Below are 20018 nucleotides of genomic sequence, written 5' to 3' on the forward strand. Positions count from 1 at the left end.
TTGCAGGTGCCAAAAGTCGGGGCCAAGGATGATGTCGTCGCCGCCACCACATCCGTGTGTTTTCTCTTTCTGTTTTTGCCTTAATCTTCCGCGAGCCGGTCCCCGAGCGCCCATTGTTTACACCGTCGATCATGGCGCCATCTTCGCTCGCGGCGTAGCCCTTGTTCGCATCAGATCTAAGAAGCCTTGAACCAGCCGCCTAGATTCGGTCGTCTTTCCCGTGCGGCTCTCAACGCTTCCCTCCTTCGTCTCAAGTTCCAAACAAGAACTCAATGTTAGTCCCTCTCGATATATCTGTACCACGTTGTTGCCCCGCAGAACACCCCTGATTTCTCAGCTCGTCGCTACGACGATCCAGCTCTGATTCGCTCCCCTCAATGGAAAGAGGCATGTTGAAATACGCTATTCGATCAGCTCCATTACTTTATTCTTATTTATCCTACGACCAACCAGTCACCCAGTCAAGCACGGTTCTAGGTGGTGTCAGGCCACTTGAGGGCCGAGGGTGAGTTACATCCTTAGGCCCCCGCAAAAAGAGTCGCAGTGGATTCGCGAGTCAGGAAAGATCCGCGACATGGGCGAACCCTTTTTGCAGGACACCCAAAAATACGAGGAGCTGAGCATTAGCGGCGTCGGCACTGCGTGGCCATGGCTCCACCACGAGGACGAAAGAAGATTTAGGCGTCGAAGTTTGCTTCTGTTCACTGTACCCAATTTCCCCTCTCCCGTTTTCGACACCGCGACGCTCAGACGACCAATCATCTCAGGCCTTCCCAATTACAGATTGCGATATCGATGGGCTGCGCTCTGTCTTCATTGAGACCAATCGTCACGACTGAGACCGGGAATGCTCGCACGCCTTGGTCTGGTAGGGCTTGTGGCCACTTGTGCCTCAGGGGCCTATGTGCAATGGCAGGACTGTGACGGACCTTCAAGCAAGACAGATGTCTTCGTTCCCCAGAGTCTGAGCGCCACTTTGGTGCCATCAGACGACGGTCGCCATAACCAGTTGACTCTCCGAGTCGGGAGATGGCTGGAAGAAGCGGAATGCCATGACCTAGCCCGAATGATGCCCTCTGCGACAATAGAGTTCGAGATGCTAGGCCGGTCTGCCGCGTATCGTACCACGACCAAGGCAATATGTCAGAAGCTCAACTTCTCCAAGAATTGGCGCTCACCGCTGGTCCATCCAGCCAGCCTATATCTGTCTGTCTCGGAAGATATCGGCTATCTGCCACCGTTGTCAACGTTCCACACGACTCTGCACCTAGAGGGAAACGACTCGGAAGAGATCAGCTGTCGGAAAGCAAATATCACTCCGGCCCTCAGTTCAACCGTCACCTCAATCGTCACTTACTCGACGTGGGCCGTCTTTGTCTTCATACTTTTTGTCGGCATCCTACGCTCTGCTCATAGCACTCCGATTATATTGCATGATGTGGATGACGAAGAACGACGCTCCATCGGCATGGTTCTACCAAATGTGGGGGACTGTCTCCAGTATCTTCAATTCATCTTCTTGACTGGCGGGCTCAGTTTGCGGTATCCTGGCTTCTACCAACCTGTGGTTAGCCACCTCAATTTGTTCTCTCTCTTTGTCAACGGCCCAATCACCCATGGAGTGGTGTACGATAGGGTTGAGGACGGTATCTACGTAATGAATGGCACGTACGGCGGTACATTTGGCCTGGAACTGATGACACAGATCGCTGGCGCGCCGATGACAATGGACACATGGTTGAACATGGTCGTCCTCATGTTCATCATAGCCGCAGGTGTCGCCTTGGTCCTCGAGGTCTTCTGGTTCATTAAACGGGCCTGTGACTCCGACAGCGAGTTTCCACGGTCGGCCGGTGGCATGAGAGACACATGTAGTCGCGTCTTGCATGGTATGTTGTCATATTTCATGTTTCCACTTGCAGCATTGTCTTTTTACCAGCTTGATAATGCCTCTACCCTACCCGCGTACCATACATCAATGGCTGTCGCCCTCATTGTCGCCATGATGGCCGCTTTTATCTGGCTCATCCGGCAGATTCCTACTCGCAGCCTAGGCATTCTAGTTTTCGATAGCACCAAGCGTTATCAACAACTCCCCGCTCCGGATGATTTTCGCCGTCGGGATGGAACCTTCATCTTCGTGTTATTTGCCCTCGCCTTTGTCAGAGGCGTAGCTGTCGGTGGCTTGCAGATCTCCGGGCCTGCTCAACTGGCCGTCCTCGGCGCATGCGAGCTTGTGCTCTTGGCTAGCATTGCCGGGTTCCAAGCATACTCGACATTCTCCATCGGCAGCATTGCAGCGGCCACCAGGCTTTGCAGCTTGATTTTCCTGATCGCATTCCTACCCGGACTTGCCACAACGAACGGGGTCAAGAGTGTCATCGGATATCTACTTCTAGCTGTTCATGGTGGTATGCTCTTACTCGGCTTTTTTATCCCTTCCGTGTGTAAGCTGTCGCGACTTGTCAGGAGCTGGTGGACAGCACCGCAACCTGAGGTAAGCTTGAAAGTCGACGTGTCTTGCGGAATATCCTAACATGCGTTGTGTAGATCTATGGTCTTCGCCAGCTCCGTCGACGCGAAGTGTCGAGAACAAACCTTGCCTCAATGCACACTGCTCGCACGCCAGACACACCATATCCAGAGCCGAGCGCCGTCGAGGAACCCAACGCGGGCTACCTCCGACCGACGTATCGGGCGGACAGTCCCAGTACTACTCGTCTAGATTCCTCAACTACCTCGAGTCGATACTTCCGTCCGCCGCGATCCAGCGCGTCTGTCTCGTCTGTCGAGAACCCGCGCAGTCTAGGCTCCTCCTTGTACAGTTCTTCTACGCCTTCAAAAACGGCGTCGACATCAACGACGTTTTTGGACCAGCGTTCTGCTCAGCAATCCGGGTCAATCATTTCGCCCAGTCGATTGTCCGAGCCGACCGAGGAGGAGTCCAATTCGTTGTCCCAGAGGTCGCCCGCCAGGCCCAGTGATGAACCTCTCGGCCCACGGTGGAACGACTATTCCTTCCGGGAAGCGGATCTCTATTACAACGTACCTCCCCCGCCGCCAGCAGAGAGGGCATCAGAGGAATTGCCCATAACGCCAGCTGCCCGGTCCTCTTTCCGATCTTCGTCTGGGCTATGGGCAAGAGTCACTGGCCAATCCGGGACGGGTGAACAGGGTTTCCAAGTTTCTCGACCTCGACCGGCCTCGGAGCAGGGTTTCGTGGTTGTTCGACCCGTTAGACCGAGTAATCTTGGCAACGGTGCTCCTGGCAGTGTGCCCAGAGCATCACAATAATGTCACCCGTCGTGTGTCGCGTCGACCACGACGGTTTGGTGATTGTTTCGGCCATTGAACGTCACGATTTGTGTCATATCTTTGTACATATCTAATTGCACGGCGTATGGTGGCGTTGGGGTATATTGATTTTCGGGTTATTTTAGAACGGCAGTCGAACCATTGCCTCACTTTATCATTTCGTCTTACAAACTCACGATAGAGAGAAAGAGTAGTGCGGGCATTCGCATGCCCTGCCTCACAAACTGGGTGGGGGTCAGCCCTTGCAGAGCACTTGGGAATCGAGACACAAGGAAACCCCCTGTCTGGACTTGTTCTCAAAGCTGTCAATTGGTTCTCAATCCGTCTTGAACGCAAGAGCGAAAAGTAAAGAAAGAGCATATTCCAATTTAGGATTCGATCCATGCCAGTCGCAAACTTTCGATACTTCCCCCACCAGCCCCCATGGTACTCTATTGCACGGTGGGCAATTGCCTATTCCGATGCAGCGGGTCCATATGACGGCCCATGATTGGTCTAGACCACCCTAGCAATTGGAGCTGTAAGCCATGAACCACGACGACAAGCCCAGTCTCGCGAGTTGATATTCGGCTCAGATCAGTAGAAGATCAGAGTTTTACCGGCTGTTATTTTGTTACAACTGTTCGATTACTATGAGAAGCTATGGAGAGGATTATCAATGTCACGTGAGCTGGCTCTGACTGCTGCCTGGAAACCGAACGCGCGCGCACCGGAAATGGGATCCCGACTTTCTAACCCCAATTCAATAGCTTTTCTCTTTCCTGATCTTTGGTAGCCTTTTTCCCACGTTCGAGGTAGCTTAAAGACAAATCTTGAGACGCGGAGCTTCACCAGTTTGAACTACGACTGGCGACTTCACATATCGTCAACCAACTTGACAGCCTTTCGGCATCGTACTTTATCACCTCCCTCAAGGTCAACACCTCGCCCACGGCTAGAAGAACCCCCCTTAAAAAAATTTCATCGCCAGCGCAACCCATCCCCGTGGTCCCCAACACTGCATCATTCATCAACGAAGCCCGCGCAGGATTCGATGCAGACTTGAAGTCGACTTCTTCGTCGTCTAACGCCAAAGACAGACAGGAACTCCTCACCTCGATCCAGAGCTTTGCGTTTCAATTTCTCAAAGCCGCAGCCGACTCCCACTCCCACTCCTACTCTCCCGGGGGAAAAGGGGAGGAAGACCGACCAAGCATAGAAGAGACTGATAGTACAGATGTCCTCTCGCGGCAAGGGCTCGACGTGCTCTGGTACATGTTCACAGAGACGGCACAGGTCGTCGACGCGGACGACGCCTTTCAGGACTCGGTTGTGGGGTTGTTGGCGTGGACGAGGGAGTTTGATGGGATGTATAGGCGGCTTCATGGACTCGTATAGGTTCGGGCAGAGTTTGCGGCTCACGTGGAGGCAGTTGATCGCGATGAATTTGCCGAGCGCCGCCGCCGCCTCGCAGCAGCAGCAGCAGCAGCGACAACGTAATCTCGCGGCTTTTTCTGCTAGGGTCTTGGCGGTTGGGTTGTGTAGAGATTTGATTGCTGGGACAGCATTCTGGATTCTTTGCAAGACTTTGGAAGATGACGACGACGAAGACGACGAAGACGACGACGACGACGGGATCACGGATGATCCTCCGCCGCTTCTACTACTCCCCGACGTCGTCGTCTGGCTGGAACACGCCTCGCATGAACTTCTCGCGCGCTGTTGCTCTTCGTCTTCCGCCCACCGGCGCGATCCCACCGCGACGTACTCAATCTCACCAGTTGACGACCCCTCCACGGATCAGGCTACTACCGCGGAAGCCGCCCAGAGGTTTTTCAGCGACAGCAGCAGCAACTTTTAGTATGGAGCGCTGGCTGCGCTGGAGACGACGTCTCCAGGAGCTGAGTCACGACGCCGATGCGGATGTGGCAAGGCTGGCGAAGAAGGGGTTCATGAGCATGGTTTTCTGCGGGAGGGACTTAGGGGTTGACGTGGATGGCGAGGCGAGGTTTTCTGGGAGGCTTCAGGAGGCCATGTATCGGGAGCTTGTGCGGTGTGGGAAGGGGAGCGTGGAGGGGGATGAGGTTGATATTGAGGTGGATTGGGTTGATTAACTTGAAAGGGGGGGCGGGTTGGGAAAGTGATGATGTTTAGGCGCAGATTGGGATGAATCATGATTATGAGAATCATCTTCATGTCTTTAGCATATCTTGAGCATATCTCCAAGTAGGTTTTGACGCTTGACCGCGTTCTCTCTATAAATTGATGCTGATGGATAGGTGGCAACTGTCGCGGTGAGCTAGTGGGATTCGACCATGGTCCGATATGCGCGCATTAGTAAATCTCGTATTTGAGGCGGTTATGGAAGGTTGTACTAAATTTACAGAAGTGTGTGAGCTTTGGTGGTTCTATCAGTGGATGAAAAGAATTCCCACAGAACCTGTAATCTTTCCTTTTGAAATTATCAGGGTTTCAAGGCGCATTCTCTGCAGTATGTTTGAGGCGCGCAACTTCTACGGACTGTGGAATCAAGAGTAGATTATTACTTTCAGGCATCTGAGCAGCTTGGTGTTTTTGAGTCCAATTAATTATGTCTACCTATCAAGTAAAAGAATCGGCTCTGTTTCGCCTCCTTTGATCTCGCATAATCATCATCTTTCCGCATATTGTTTTTATGCTGGGAAATCCTAGATTGCCATAGAATACAAGTTTCCTGACTCCGCTCCGGGTGCTTGAAGTCTTAGGAAGACTAAAAAACTAGCCTAGATGTGCCATTCTCTCTATACTACAAGCTAGGCCATTAAACAACCTTTTTTTTTTTTTTTCGAATGCCATGAAATTTTACATGTAGGTAGCGTAAGGAAACCTTCAGCCTAATCGAAAGTCTCGGCTGTGCTCATATACATCTACCATGACAAAGGTACTCTAGCAAGCACTTGACACTTCCCTTTTCGGTCTCTCGCCCAAAACTTGAGATGTAGTTGAGAGCGAGAGACATGGGAGAGACATAGTGGGCTCAGCATGCAAGACCGAAAGATAGTGTAACCAAGCTCTGCCAGTTGCGGATCATTCCTTGCCGTCTTACTTCGGAGAGTCATGGCACTTTGTAACTCTTTGAAAGGCTTGTCGGGGGTGGGCTTGTCCTGATTAGCAAACAGTCTCAGAACATTCTCGAGGAGCACGAATTCTGCATGATGATCCGAAGTAGTCATGCCCAATATAACTAACAACCTCTGCCATGGTATTGCTGTATTATTGTTATGAATTAACATTTCAAAATGGTTTTTATCACTTTCTTTTTCACTAAAATTCCTTCGATCGCACTTTTCTAGAAGAGCTTTTTATCAAAGTCACCAAGTAGTGGTGACAAAGTTGACAATGATGTCGACAATAATGAACTCCAACCAGAAGCAGGAGAATCACCAATGTGTAGAATTAAAAATTGCACACTAGATCGGCACTATACAATCAAGAGATCAGTGGCGCTTGACCGACCTTGCGCGAGGCACACGAGGCACCCTCGGCGAGTCAGCTCTGCACATGCGCCCGTTGTTGTCCACGATCCAAGCCTCGCTACCGACCGCGGCGACATTGTACAGCAGACCCTTGGGGTCATACTTGTGCTTGATCCCCAGCAGCGTGGGGTAGTTGACGCCGTAAAACGTCTCTTGCCAGTCCTTTTGCTGGAAATCGGCCTCGTTTATGTACGCGCCCGCGCCCGGGGTCGCCGCCTCGATGACGGGCTGCACGACCTCGGTCATGCGCGTCTGCTCGGCAACCATGTCGGCAAAGGGCACCTCGAAGCTCCAGGGGAGGGTCAGGGAGACCTGGACGATGGAGTCGCGCCACTGGGGCAGGACGGCGTTGAACTTGGCCCTGTCGGCGCCATCCTGGCCAAAGTGCGAGACGTTGAGGCCGACACCAATGTAGGTGACGCCGAGGGCGACGAGCTGCCGCGCGGTGGGGCCAAAGTCGGGGAGGACGGCCCGGGGCAGGAGACGGCCGCCAAAGAGCTGGGTGCCGACTTGGATGTTGCCGGAGGGGAGGGGGCCCCAGTAGTGGTTGTAGTGGTCCCGGTAGCTGTCGTAGGAGGTGAAGTTGGGCTGCAGGGTGATGTTGAGCAGCGCGAGGGAGTCGGTCAGGGGCTGCAGGATCTGCTCGACCTCGGCCTGGGTCTTGTTGTAGGCCGTCATGGCCGAAGACTGGAGGAAGCCCGGGCCGAAGAAGTAGATGATCATGACGCCCGAGTCGATGATGTCCGGGAGGGCGGCGTGGAATGTGTCAATGACCTGGTACAGGGTCTCATTGTCGGAGACGGAGACGAGGAACTTTGCACCGCTGACGGGGGCGTCGGGGTGGGCTCTGGTGGTGATGGACGTGACGACGCCGTAGTTGCCGCCGCCGCCGCCGCTCAATGCCCAGTACAGGTCTTCATTTTCCGCCCTCGAGGCAGTGAGGAGCTCTCCCGTGGGAGTGACGACCTCAAAGGAGAGGGTGTTGTCGGCGGCCAAGCCGTAGATGGTGCTCAGGGCGGAATGGCCACCAGCTTGAACGTAACCTCCGGCAAAGCCAACGGTAGGGCACTCTCCCGTGACGACGGCGAGCCCAGCATCGTTGGCGGCGGCAATGGCCTCGAACCCTTGCACGCCCGCCCCGGCCTTGAGGGCCTTGCCGGTATAATGTTCATCCTCCCAATCCAAGATCTCGGTTCCCTTGAGGTAGTGGGTCCAGATGGCCAGGGCACCGGCGCCGGTCGACCGGCCGTTGTAGTCGTGGCCCGTATTGCGAATGATGAAGCGCACGTTCTTCTCGTCGGCAAACTTGAGCGCGGCCTGGACATCCGCGGGCCCAGTCGCGTTCACGGCGTAGCTGACATAGTTGCCCAAGGTGCAAGGGGTGTCTTTGGCCGTGAAGGGGTCGCAGCTGGCGTTGGCGAACAGGGGGGCCATGACCGAGGAGGACGACTCCATGCTGTAAGTTGGCGCGAGTCATTAGTCCTGTCACGGTATCCCTCGCACACCGGTGGCCCGGTGGGCTGATCACGCAACTCCCCAAAGAAGGAGGTGTGACTGCGAACTGATTTTTGGGGGAGAGAGAGAGAGAGAGAAAGAGAGAAAGAGAGAAAGAGAGAAAGAGAGAAAGAGAGGGGGGAAACTTACTGAACTTCCGAGTAAAGCCAAGCCTCCTGAAGGCGAGCGCATTCAGTTGCATTGTAAGCATCTCCGTGGCATGGGCTTCCCAGTGGCACGGTAGCGACGAGACGGCCTCCGACGGTCTCATTGAGCTGCGCCCAGATGTTTGCAGAGGGCCACCCAGCGTCTCCGGGGAGAAACTTGCAAGAAGCAGTCGAGTTTGTCGAGTTGCCCAGGGCTGAGCACCTGGAGGCGGACACGCTCCCGCCGGCCAACACCAAGGCAGCGAGGATCGAGGCGCGCATCTTGGCAATGGAGTAAGGTTATTTGAGGGAACGTGCTTCCCAGCTTCTTCGCAGATCGCTGCACAGTCCGAGCAGCAAAAAAGCAAAGAGGAGGAGGAGGATGAAGACGATGTCGTGAGAGCGAAAGGCGGAGGGGGGTGGGTTGGGAGAGGGGGGGGGCCAAAAGGGAACAAACCGCGCTGGAAAAGTTTCACACCAGCAGATGTGCCTCTGATATTGTATATACGAGGCTGCCCAAAGTGGCTCCCCTTTCTAAATTGCCTCAATTCTGTTCCTGCCCATTTGCCAAAGAGTGGCAACCGCTGGATAAGACGCCAGAGACGCAATATTTCCACTTAGTGACCGGTACTTTCTGCGCGCTTTTGCACAATTCTGGACATGATCTCCGGGGTCGTCGGGGTGAGCACTGCCTGTAACCCCGCAAGCCGATGCCTTCTGCCGTCGGTCGGCTCACTTGCTGACCGCCGTACCTTGCATTCTCCATATGCGTTCTCCATATGCGGGCTGGCAGTTCGTTGGGACCAACAACAAGATGCGGCGGGCATATCTTCATACTAGGCAAGCAGCTAGTATCAATCTTTTTTCCAGACCTTTTTTTTTCTCTGTCGGCCCACCTAATATTCGACAAACTCTCCAAGGAAGAAATTTAAAAGCCGGATATCCGCAGCGAACCCTGGAACCAACGGTTCAACACCGCACGTCTTCATCTTGGCGGTGGGAACCGCGCGGGGGTGTCATCAACTAATTTGTAGTCTTGTACAAGGGTCGCGGCGCGGGAGACCCACATTCGGGATTGTTCCGGCCTCCCGATTTGCCTTGCTGGGCTCGCCGCATCTCCAGCTCCCCCTGCCTGCGCTTGACTCGTGAACCCCTTGACGGGACGGACCTGGACATCCGCGAAACTTTAATCCTTGAGCAACCGGGAGGGTTTCTACAGGCAAGGTCGGAAGCCCTCAGATATCACAAAAAAAAAGTTCTGCGGCTCATTTTATTTCATGCTTGCGACGCAGCTCTGGGGTGATTTGTTACGTGTCGTATCAAATGGTACGGGATAGCGCGGGAATACGGGCGTCTTGGAGGAGGTGGGGGAAACCGATTGATTGATGATCGATCAGAGGTTCGCCCCAGGCCTTGCTCGGGGCAAGGAAAAGCGAGGAGAAACTTTGAGAATAGATGAACATGTGGAATACGAGCAGTGACTTTAATGTGTGTCTTGCATATGGGGGTAGTTTTGCAAAGTTGCGAGGGTCTCACAGACGCAAGATCTTGAAAGTTGAGGGAGTGTCGGCCAGGGGAAGGGGGAGGGGGCCATGAGACAGATCACGACCAAGTTTGGTTTGCCTCTGGTTCTGTCTCTGACTGAGACACAGGTACCATACAAATGTACACAACGCTCCGTTCGGCGAAGCTTTGCTTCGGAGCCGGATCTCCAGGGGAACAAAGCCATATTCCAAAAAGCCATCGCCGACACCAAACTATGTCATACCTTGCCATAACGTCAAGACTCCCTTTCCCCCCACGCGCATGGTGGCCACGAGCTTGAGCTTCACATCGAGCCGACTAGTGAGCATGCATGCGGCAAAGTGCGACAAAGTCTCCGTCAAACGACGCTGCAAAGCCTTCCCGCCCGGCTGGGCTTTCCTTTGATCCCCTAGGCGTCGCGCCGAGTAGCCTAGTGTATTTTGTACAGACTACTACGGATCCAGTAGGTAGGGAAGGGGGCATTGTTGGAGGGAGAAATCGCCAAATTATGCCCCGGGTACATGTGGAGACGTGGCAACCGAATCTTTTTCCAGCAAGCCACTCGCGCAATTTCGACGCCTCGCTCATGCAGTGCCGACAACAGAACGGAAAAGTGATGCAGCAAGGGTCTGCCACATCGCTACCTAGGTTCGGAGACGGGGTTTTGTAACGTGGAGAAAAGGGTGAGCCAAAATCGACTCTACCTTTCTGTATCTAGTGTGGTATAAACTGGTGTGGCTGTCCTGACCTTGACTTTAAGGGAGGTCGGCGGTCCCAAATTTTGATATCACTCCCCCCCGTTCTCTTTCTGCTGGGCTACTTGCTTGTCGACGTCAAACGTCCCTGGCCCATCATGACCGGCTGGACGTACAACGCTCCCGACGATGTACCGACTGATGGACCACGAATAGCGGCAGTGTGCCTGACTTTCACCAGCCTTGCGCTCTTGTTGGTCTGTTTGCGTTGGTATGTTCGGACAACGCTGGTCAAGGCGGTTGGTTATGGTACGTTGATCGGACCGCTTTGAGCTCCTTCCACCCCCCTCGTGTAGGCCAGGGGTCTATCGCACAGGGCAAGACTGATAATAAACCTCTAGATGACTGGGCAATCATTGTTGCTTGGGTGAGTTTTTGCCCAAAGTCTGCTTTTGCTCTTGCGCACCCATAGTATATTGACCAGCTCTTTTTTAGCTCGGAGCTTGCGGCTACACAGTTTGCAGTGTAATTCGTATGGATCCCTTTCCAACCCAGGTCCTTCAACACTGGGACCTAACAGAGAAACAGAGACGAAATGGGGCTTGGGAATCACCAAACTTGAGAACATGCCTGCACAGAATGTGCTTCCTTTCGGCAAAGTAAGAACAGAGCAAAACTATCCTCTGGTAGGCCATTACTGACAATCAATCCACAGCTTCAGTTCATTGGCGGCCCATTGTAAGTACTTTGAAGCATGGAAAAAAGTAAAACAACAAGATAATACGGACTCGGCTAACGACGCACGTTAGCTACGTCCTTGGCATCTGGGGCTTCAAGATGAGCCTACTGTTCTCCTACTTGCGATTTTTCCCTGCTGGCGGCTACAAGATTGGCACCGTCATAGTCGCGGTGGCGTGTTCGATGGGACACATTGCCTTCATCTGCGTCTTTTTGTTTCTGTGCACGCCGGTAGGTCCTTTCGACGCCCCGTCTGCTAAGGCTAGCATGTCGACTAATACGTGCATGTGGCCAGATCGAGAAGCAGTACGATCCGTCAATCCCAGCAGACGTGGGCTACTGCGTGGACTCGATTACATTCTACCTAACATTCTCGTCATTGACTATTGTCTTTGACGTAATCATGTAAGTTCCGATTCCAATGTTCCGCAAAGATAAAAGAGCCCCGTTGCTGATTGCAAATTCTAAACCCCCCCTCCAGAATGTTCCTCCCATTCCCCGTCATCCTCAGATCACAAATCCAAAAACGCAAAAAGATTGTCCTTCTCACCCTCTTCATCCTCGGCATCTTTGTCACAATCATCCAAGCGATCCGAATCCAGACGATCAAAAACCTCGTAAACTACCTAGACTCGGCCAAGTCGATCCAGTGGTCCGTCATCGAGACCTGCTTCGGCATCATCATATCGTGCATCCCGACGCTGGCACCCATGGTCAAGTACTTTGCCGAGAGGAGCCGGAACGCCGGCAGTACCGGCGGCGGCGCCGGCGGCACCTCGCGGCCAAAGAGCTCACGATACGTGCTGCAGACCTGGGGCACGAAGCGCAGCGGGATGCAGCCTCTGGGGACCGGGATCGATCGGGACGCCGCGTCCGTCAGCGGGGGCAGCTTGACGATGAAGCCGGAGGATAGTACCGAGAATATACTCGATCCGAGCAGTATCACCAAGAGGCCGGCGCTCCATGCTGCGACGCCGAGCGAGCCGGAGTCGTGGTCAGATAAGACGGATAAGGAAAGGAATCAGGATGTTTGAGGAGAGAGAGAGGGAAAAGGGGGGAGGGAAAAAGGGGGGGGAGGAATGCCGCCAAGGCTTCATATGATACCATTTGAACTATTCACAGCAACTAGCAAGCGTATTCTCTAGCATTCAAGGCTTCGAAGGAGCTCTTCTTCAAAACAACGTTTCTCTAATGACCGCGTCTTCTTCGACACTTGGAAGCCCTTACCGCGTTCCATTAGAGATTGCTGTGGCAAGGCATGCACTTGAAATCATGCCATCGAAAGGGAGAAGCTTGCGGGTCCCACTTGGACCCCTGATATGGGTACGGGAACGATCCATGGCCTCTGCCGTTGCAACCATATCGCGATGCTCCATGGTGACAGGTGGAGACCGGAAGATCACAAGGGCAATGCAAAATTCAATACACGTAGATATTCCCCAGCCTCCAAATGATTGCCAACGTTTATGAAGTATCTGCCAGATTTCTATTCTTTTCAAGGCTGTATTCTCTCAAACGCGTACCCCATCGCGTTCTACTACGGTCTTGGGGGTTTGATTAACTCCTCTTGCTGAGACGTCCGCTCTTGAGTTGTTATCGTAGTAATGCAAGATCTCAAATTAGGGGAATCAGGAAAAGTGCCCTACACCTTATAATGGAACTCCTCGTCTTTAATTCTTCTACGAACAAGGTTTTTCTTGTACGCAAGGCCTCTATGCAAATTCCGAAAGTTGACCCGAATCAGTCATTTCAAGTGTGTATTACAGCCATTTTCCTCCTCCCAGTTGCGTCTGAGGTACTTGCTGCACAAAAACTTGAGCTGATCAAATGGGCAGAATATCTATATCCCTCGAACAAGATATCTAACGTCGAAACTTGAAATATCAAGTCCAGAGAAATGCTACAACATGGTAGAAGCATCTAAAATTTGCCATCATATCGTCCAACTGGCGGGTGATGGCTGGCAAGGAGAAGCATGCCTTGGCTCGATCTAGACGATATCGTAGCCTCCACTTCACTGGCTAAACTGCAAGAGCATTCCAAAAAGTAGGTGCCGCTCAAATCGTCTCGTTCAAAGAGCATTGAGGGTTTTCAACAGCAGATTCATCAAAGTTATCAAGTACGTGAAGTGATTCAAAAATATAGAAAAAGCACAAACTAGGGCTATACAGTATGATAATTCACACCATGCATAACAGGCCACAGCCCTAAAATTGAACCCGTTGACTAGTCCAGCTTGAATTACATGCTTTTCGAGAACCTAGTTTGACTCAAGTTTCCTAGGTAATCGAATCATCTAGAGCTTCTTCAATCATGATTTAATTCACTAGGTCTGATTTGTAAAATCTTGATGTCATTAATAAGGTGTTGTGGTACTGCATTCTCTGGTTGCTTTCACTCATATACCTCCTAGCGAAAGCCCACTTCCTACCATTGTTCAAACTGAAGCGCCTTGTGTCCTCGTTTCTGTCTTTTACTCGTTTGAAAGATCTCATATTGACCGTCTGGATCATTAGGAATAAGCAAACACCAAAGACTCGCATTCGTTCTTTCCAGATCACTGGCTCGGCTGATCAACTAGAAATGTGCCTTCGAAGTACCATGTCACTTGTTCACTAACAAAATCAAGATGCATCTTGATTCCAGTGTGCTAAGCAATGCAGTAGGCCACCTCAATAGAGCCGTCATAATTCTCAAACGATGGGGACTACAAGTTGAGTCTTTCTTGGTTAATTCGAGACTAGACTCTCACAAGTCTCCCGCGGCTAAGTAAAACAACAAACAATGAGTCTGCTAGCCTTGGCCAGGGCTAGCTCCTACCTTGTCGCAAAGCTACGACCTGCGTGGTTAGTAGTTGGCGCGTTCTGATCGACTGTATACGTCATAAAATCTGCCCACGTTCCATTGTTGTTCAGATGACCACCCGATGCAGGGAGGGTCGTGCCATCGTCTGTTCTCAGCAGGCTGCTTTGGGGAGAATTAGGGACCTGAGTAGATAAGATGGAATAAAGTCAATTCGTATGCGCGGCTAACTCCTGCGACAAATCATCCGTAAACGTTATAGAAAAAAGGATTCGTGTATATAGAACGCCCGCATTCCATTCTGGGAGAAAATCATCAGACCATGGGCGCGTATGTCAACACCAGAAAGATCAAATAATATCAAACACCCCCATGTTAGACCGTTGCCAAAACAACAACTCATTAATTGAAAATGTTCGCGCACAGCTTCGCACAAATGCCAATGCTATATGACGCAACAAGGTATGAGAAAGATCGAAGGTCGAGAATCCAAAAATTTCAAAAAAAAAACCGCCCGCTCCCCGGTGGCGGAATGCGATGCGTTACTTTGAGCAATTGTTCCCCATCCCCGATACCTAAACAACACCGTTCGAGCGGCGGCCACGGGATGATTCGATGCTTTGGTGGGATTCTCTCCTCGCGGACGTGACCGAGAAACGTCTCGAAATCGCATTGTCAATCTCGACGTGATCCACATCGATGTGCTTCTTGGGTACCCAGATGACCTGGATCAATCCCACAACCGCGAAGAGGGCGCAGCTGAACCAGGCCGCGGCAGAGCCGGCGAAACTGTAAATAACTCCCACGAGGGGCGGGGAGACGGTTCTTGCCAGGCAGGCACCGGACATAGCCAAACCGTTGACCCTTCCGAGGGCTTGCGACGTGGGCGTCGCGTTCTTGATCAGGATGAGCGTGACGGGGCCGATGATGATACCGTAAAAGCTCTGCATGATGAGGGAGAACCAGATGCCAGCCTCCGTGAGGCCTTCCGGGAGGGCAGACAGGAATGGCAGAAATAAGTACGCCGTCGGGTATACGACAATCATGGAAATGAAGGAACCCCAAACACCGACGCGTTCTACAAAAATGGGAAAAATGAGGCCCTGGATGAGCAGTCCCAGGATGCCATTGATGGCCAGATAGACACCCACGTCAGGGAGAGAGTAACCCAGACCGCCGCGTAGATCGAGGTGTCCGCGCGGGTGCTTCTTGTCCGAAGGGTCGTCGAGCAGATACGTAGGCAAAAGCGTGCCGGCGGCCATCTGATGGTACGAAAAGATGATGAAGGCGATGATTAGCATGACAACGGTCTTGTTGAACGTCTTGACCTTCTTCTGTCCCGTCGCTTGGGCGCGAGAGTTTAAGAGGTGTTGCCGCAGGTCTTCGGGTACGACCTTGATCGAGTGTACCGTTCCAAAGGAAGACCTCCTGAGGTCAAAGTCGTGCTCGAATGGTAAGGGCAAGCTCGATTCGGCGAAGCGCGGTCGCGAATGGCTAGTCGAGATCGAGCGACGCGGGTTGAAGGTCCGGATGGGTGCGCGGCGCAGGGGTGTGGTCTCGTCGACGGCGTCATCATCATCAACGGCGACGCTGTTGCGGCCGTGGTGGTGTTGGTCTTCCTCCTCGAATTCGAGAGTCTCTTCCAAGAAGAAAATGCCTTGGAGTACGGCAAGGGAGATTGCTACCATGGAGACGAGATTAGGAAGTAAATACGGATTCCGGCCGAAAAGGCCGTCCTGAGAGAAAACCGAAGGGTAGTAGACGGCGGGTTGGGCGAGGAAACCACCCATGGCAGAGCCAATAATGCCGCCCAGTGTCCACACGAAGGGTTGTACGGCGTAGGCCTTGGCTGTTCCCCAACAAAAAAAGTAAAATTGTCAGTACGCTATCGTTCGCCGCGACTTGCGCCGATAATAACATGGGCAGAGAGAGACTCACGCTCATGGTCTGGATTCTTGACCATTTCGGCGACCATGGTCTGCATGACGGAAACGTTGCCATTGAGGGCGCCACCGACGAAGCGTGCCAGCAGAGCGACCCAATATGTCTTTGCGAAACCAAAAATCAAACTCGAGATGGCGACACCGACCAAGCCAAACAGGACGACGGGCTTGCGACCGATGCGATCGGACAGCGTGCCCCACCCCATCGAGGTGATGGCTTCGGCCACGGCGTAGGCGGAGATCAAGAGACCAGCGTAAAAAGCGGCATCTTGTTCATCGATGCCGAGATCCTTGACCATGAAAAAAGTGTAGGCCAGAATGGAATTGAAGGCAATGGGCTCGGAGAATCGACATATCGCTGTGGTTTATGACGCGCGTTAGCCCACACTGAACGGCAATGATAAGAAGCTTATCTGACTTTCTTCTGGGGTTGCGATGGAGGGTTGGGCGTACCAAGAACGGCCAGTTGACGGGTGGGAAAGGCTTTGGGGTCTTTTCTTTTTGATTGAGGCATGGTATCGTGAGTGGCTCCTCTCTCTGAGTCTTGGTGTTTCTCGGGTTTCTCCTACACTATCAGCCTGGAATGTAGGAGCGAGTCGGTTGTATGGGTTGTATGGGAGAAGCAGAAGGAGGATGACGATTTTGGGACCTTGTAAATTAATGCGGGGTCGTGGAGAGAGGTTGGGGCCTTTGGGGCCTTTGGGGCCCTTTGGGGCAGTTGGTAATGGGCATTTGGGGGGAAGGGCTTGGGACTTGGGAGGCAAGCATGCTGTTTAGTGCCTAGGTGAAATAACGGCATTGGCGGCCCGCGACACCGACCCACCCAAATGCATGCACCTCACCGCCTGACCGGTTCATGATCGGCGCTTGACCGTTGGCCACACAAGTGCAGGGCGTCCCTCCTTGTCTAGGTTTTTCGCTTCCCATGCCTCCCCACGTTCATCGTGACATGTCGTCATATCGAGTGCCGTGAAGCCCTCGCGGGGGGGGGGCTGGAGGGGGGGAGGGTCCATCCGAACGGAACGGATGAATTATCTCATCGGACGCTTGCAGTCCACAAAAGACAAGCCCGTTGTTTGAACCAAATGTATTCGTAGTGTAGTCTATGTGGTTAAAGTCCGGGTTCCTTTGAGGCTGCGGCAAGACATGGCGGATTCGGAGCTTAATCTGGGGAACTTGACTCAGGTTGGTGTTACCGTCGCACTTGGCGCTTATTGAAATACCTGCCGCTGCCCGCTCGAGGTGAGGTCATGCACTGTGATAGAGACACCTACACCACCACAGTTGATGATCTCACCCTCGCCTGCAACCCATATCAAACTGATTTGCGGCTTTGCGGCTTTGCGTCTTTGCGGCTTTGCGTCTTTGCAGCTTGCCCAACTCAACCTTAGCTCAGACTCTCCTTTTCTTAGTTAACAAAGACTAGCGATGAGGCTCGTCTCACGAGCTAGTAGTGCGACGGTCAGGAATGTCCTTGTCTTGCTCGCATTCGGTATAGACACGGCAGACTGGTCAAAATTGGAGTCTGCGTTGGTGTCTCATCGGCTGACGGGGTGCCTTTTTGTGTAGTTTCCGGAGCCGAATCTCCTGCCCTTTCGAGTCTACTGCCCACCTACCCTTTAAAGCCTCCTTCCATTTTGGAGTCGTTGGAGACCTCAGACTGGCGGTGTGCTCACAATCTCAATCTAACTCACCTCCAAATTTAGCTACCGAGCAATTGAGCGCTAAATCCCATCGACCTACATTAGGTCAGACGTCGTCATCTTCTCAGACACCCTCCCCTGAATCAACGCCATCAGCGATGAACACATTCAAAGCGTGGTATTTGTTGATGTTCCTCGCAGCTCTTTTCCCGCAACGAGACTCCTCGCCCTCCCCAAACTGAGTAGCGACTGTTCCTCCACTCGTTCATCGGCGAGTACGGGGACTTCGCCGACTATGGTGAAGCCGAGCACTTTTGGATATGAACATTTCCACTCAAACACTAGAGTAATTCAGATGCACAGCTCGACGCGGGCAGTCAGCCAACAGCTTCCAACAATGTCTGTGAATGCGGTCACGCTGTCGTAAGACCGAGAGACGCGGGACTCAGCTCGCCGGTTCCATTTCCATCACGTGTGATGCGGCCTGCGTCTTCAGAGTCCAAAATCCCTGCTGGCCGCACCGCACCAACTGAAGAGTTTCTCTCATGCGAGTGGCCTCGGCGAGAAAGTGATCGCGAATGATAGGCACGCAGTTTCCAGGTCCTCTAGCTCGTCGACGTTTTTGTGACTTGAGTTTCATTAAAGTTGGGTGCAGTCGTGACGGAGAATTTGGGTTCTTGGTAATGGCCCGAGTGCAACCACACACTGGGGTACGCTGCAAGGACCTTGAACCTAGCGGTTAATGACCAGTACGCCTCTGTCAATCTTAATCCATTCGTATAAGAAACACTTTAACTTCTGCACGTAGCTGCAATCCAGATACAAGGTTCCAAACCAATTTGGCTCACTGTGGTCCGAGTCCAGGATGATGAAAACTAGCTTCAGACTGGCCATGATTTGCAACTTAATCTCACAGCAACATACATCTTGCGATCAAATCTCAACAGCAGAGGATTGGCTTGTGAAATGAGTTCAAATCTCAACAGCAGAGGATTGGCTTGTGAAATGAGTTCAAAAGCACACTTTTTTGTATGCCATAAGAACGCTGTGCGGCTTCACGTTGCCAAGCGCGAACCAGCCCCTTGCCTTCAGTCTCGCATCGCCATTGTCTGATGGAGGGATACTACGACGGCAAGAAACAAACAAGGAGAAAGATACAATGGCGGAATAATCCAAATGGATGTTCAATTCTCAACAGCTTTCTTCAAGTACTCTGGGCTCTCTCTGCTCTCTTTATCACCGTTGTTTATCCCACAAAGCTTTTAAGAAGGGATCTTTGCCACCGAGGATGGCTGCGCAGTCATCACGAAAATTGACAGACCACCAGCGAAAAAAGAGTTATACGTATAGATTCGATGCATTGGGACAGGCTGGCCGGTCAAGACCCGAGAGCTTGTATACCAAAACGGCACCGGTAGGGTTAGGCAAGGAGCCTTCCGCGTGTCCTGTCTAAAAGAAAATGCAGGTAGTGTGTACAGGTCCTAGTCCACCCTCCCGCCTCGAGGAGAATGAAGCCTCCCACCGTAGTAGCGAGGGTCTGTGCCAGTAGACCCCAGTTCATACTCGTCTTACCTGGTATCTGTTCTTTCTCGTTGCTTCGGTAAATTGCTGGGTTTTGCGTTGTGGCTAACCAAAAGTTCTCCTTCTCTGCACTTGTTCCAGGGGTCTTTGGCGATTTCTGGCGTTGAGGGTTTGCGTTGATGCACATCTGAATGGTTCGTCCCAATGACCCTAGACGGCACCGCTAAGCAGGGGCCAGGGTATGGGTGGGACAGATGGATAACGCGGGGAAGCCTGAGGGACAAGGGTTGAAAATTTCGAGGTGACGAGAGTTTCGGGAGCCCGATGGATTCTTTTCTCTGTTGGACTAGAGTATTGTTGGATTGGAGAGGAGATGGTGGTCCAGATCCGGTAGTGTGAGATGGCATCTTCATGGCTTCCATCCTTAGCTTCGATGCCATCACATCTCAAACCTTCCAATCTGACCAATTGGCAAGCTTCCTGACCCGTCGTCGTTGAAAGCTTCGTCTTGGCCGCGCATTGTGTGTACCAGCTTCTAGTGTCGCCATCACTGCGGTCAGTCTCTGCGGTTCGAGATCAATCGACGAACCTCCATCTCGCTCTGGAGGCCCGTCGTATAAGCACCCGCTCGATCCCTTGATTGCCTGCATCCTAGTCCCATGTTTGATCACCGTTCATCAGCCCACATCATCGACACACAGCC

General features: G+C 52.6%; 5 protein-coding genes across 5 annotated transcripts; 3 read left to right on the forward strand and 2 right to left on the reverse strand.

The window, feature by feature from the left end:
- Positions 1-847: 847 nt before the first annotated feature.
- On the forward strand, positions 848-3294 carry CORC01_01271 (uncharacterized protein; the record flags this gene model as incomplete). Its single annotated transcript, XM_022612927.1, has 2 exons — positions 848-2497; positions 2551-3294. The coding sequence occupies 2 exons, from the start codon at positions 848-850 to the stop codon at positions 3292-3294; spliced, it is 2394 nt and encodes a 797-aa protein (XP_022480688.1).
- A 663-nt stretch (positions 3295-3957) lies between these two features.
- On the forward strand, positions 3958-5155 carry CORC01_01272 (uncharacterized protein; the record flags this gene model as incomplete). The annotated part of the gene is made up of 3 exons (XM_022612928.1): positions 3958-3980; positions 4197-4634; positions 4693-5155. The coding sequence occupies 3 exons, from the start codon at positions 3958-3960 to the stop codon at positions 5153-5155; spliced, it is 924 nt and encodes a 307-aa protein (XP_022480689.1).
- Positions 5156-6770: 1615 nt separating this feature from the next.
- Positions 6771-8731, reverse strand: CORC01_01273 (FAD binding domain-containing protein; the record flags this gene model as incomplete). Its single annotated transcript, XM_022612929.1, has 2 exons — positions 6771-8265; positions 8454-8731. The coding sequence occupies 2 exons, from the start codon at positions 8729-8731 to the stop codon at positions 6771-6773; spliced, it is 1773 nt and encodes a 590-aa protein (XP_022480690.1).
- Positions 8732-10826: 2095 nt separating this feature from the next.
- Positions 10827-12440, forward strand: CORC01_01274 (uncharacterized protein; the record flags this gene model as incomplete). The annotated part of the gene is made up of 8 exons (XM_022612930.1): positions 10827-10977; positions 11070-11095; positions 11164-11200; positions 11257-11327; positions 11384-11406; positions 11478-11637; positions 11702-11811; positions 11888-12440. The coding sequence occupies 8 exons, from the start codon at positions 10827-10829 to the stop codon at positions 12438-12440; spliced, it is 1131 nt and encodes a 376-aa protein (XP_022480691.1).
- Positions 12441-14783: 2343 nt separating this feature from the next.
- CORC01_01275 (major facilitator superfamily transporter) lies at positions 14784-16665 on the reverse strand (the record flags this gene model as incomplete). The annotated part of the gene is made up of 3 exons (XM_022612931.1): positions 14784-16057; positions 16147-16509; positions 16605-16665. 3 exons carry the CDS (start codon positions 16663-16665, stop codon positions 14784-14786), a joined length of 1698 nt encoding a protein of 565 aa, XP_022480692.1.
- Between the last annotated feature and the right edge of the window lie 3353 nt (positions 16666-20018).

The sequence above is a fragment of the Colletotrichum orchidophilum genome (genome assembly GCF_001831195.1).
Source record: "Colletotrichum orchidophilum strain IMI 309357 chromosome Unknown Scaffold_6.1, whole genome shotgun sequence".
Lineage (NCBI taxonomy): Eukaryota > Fungi > Ascomycota > Sordariomycetes > Glomerellales > Glomerellaceae > Colletotrichum > Colletotrichum orchidophilum.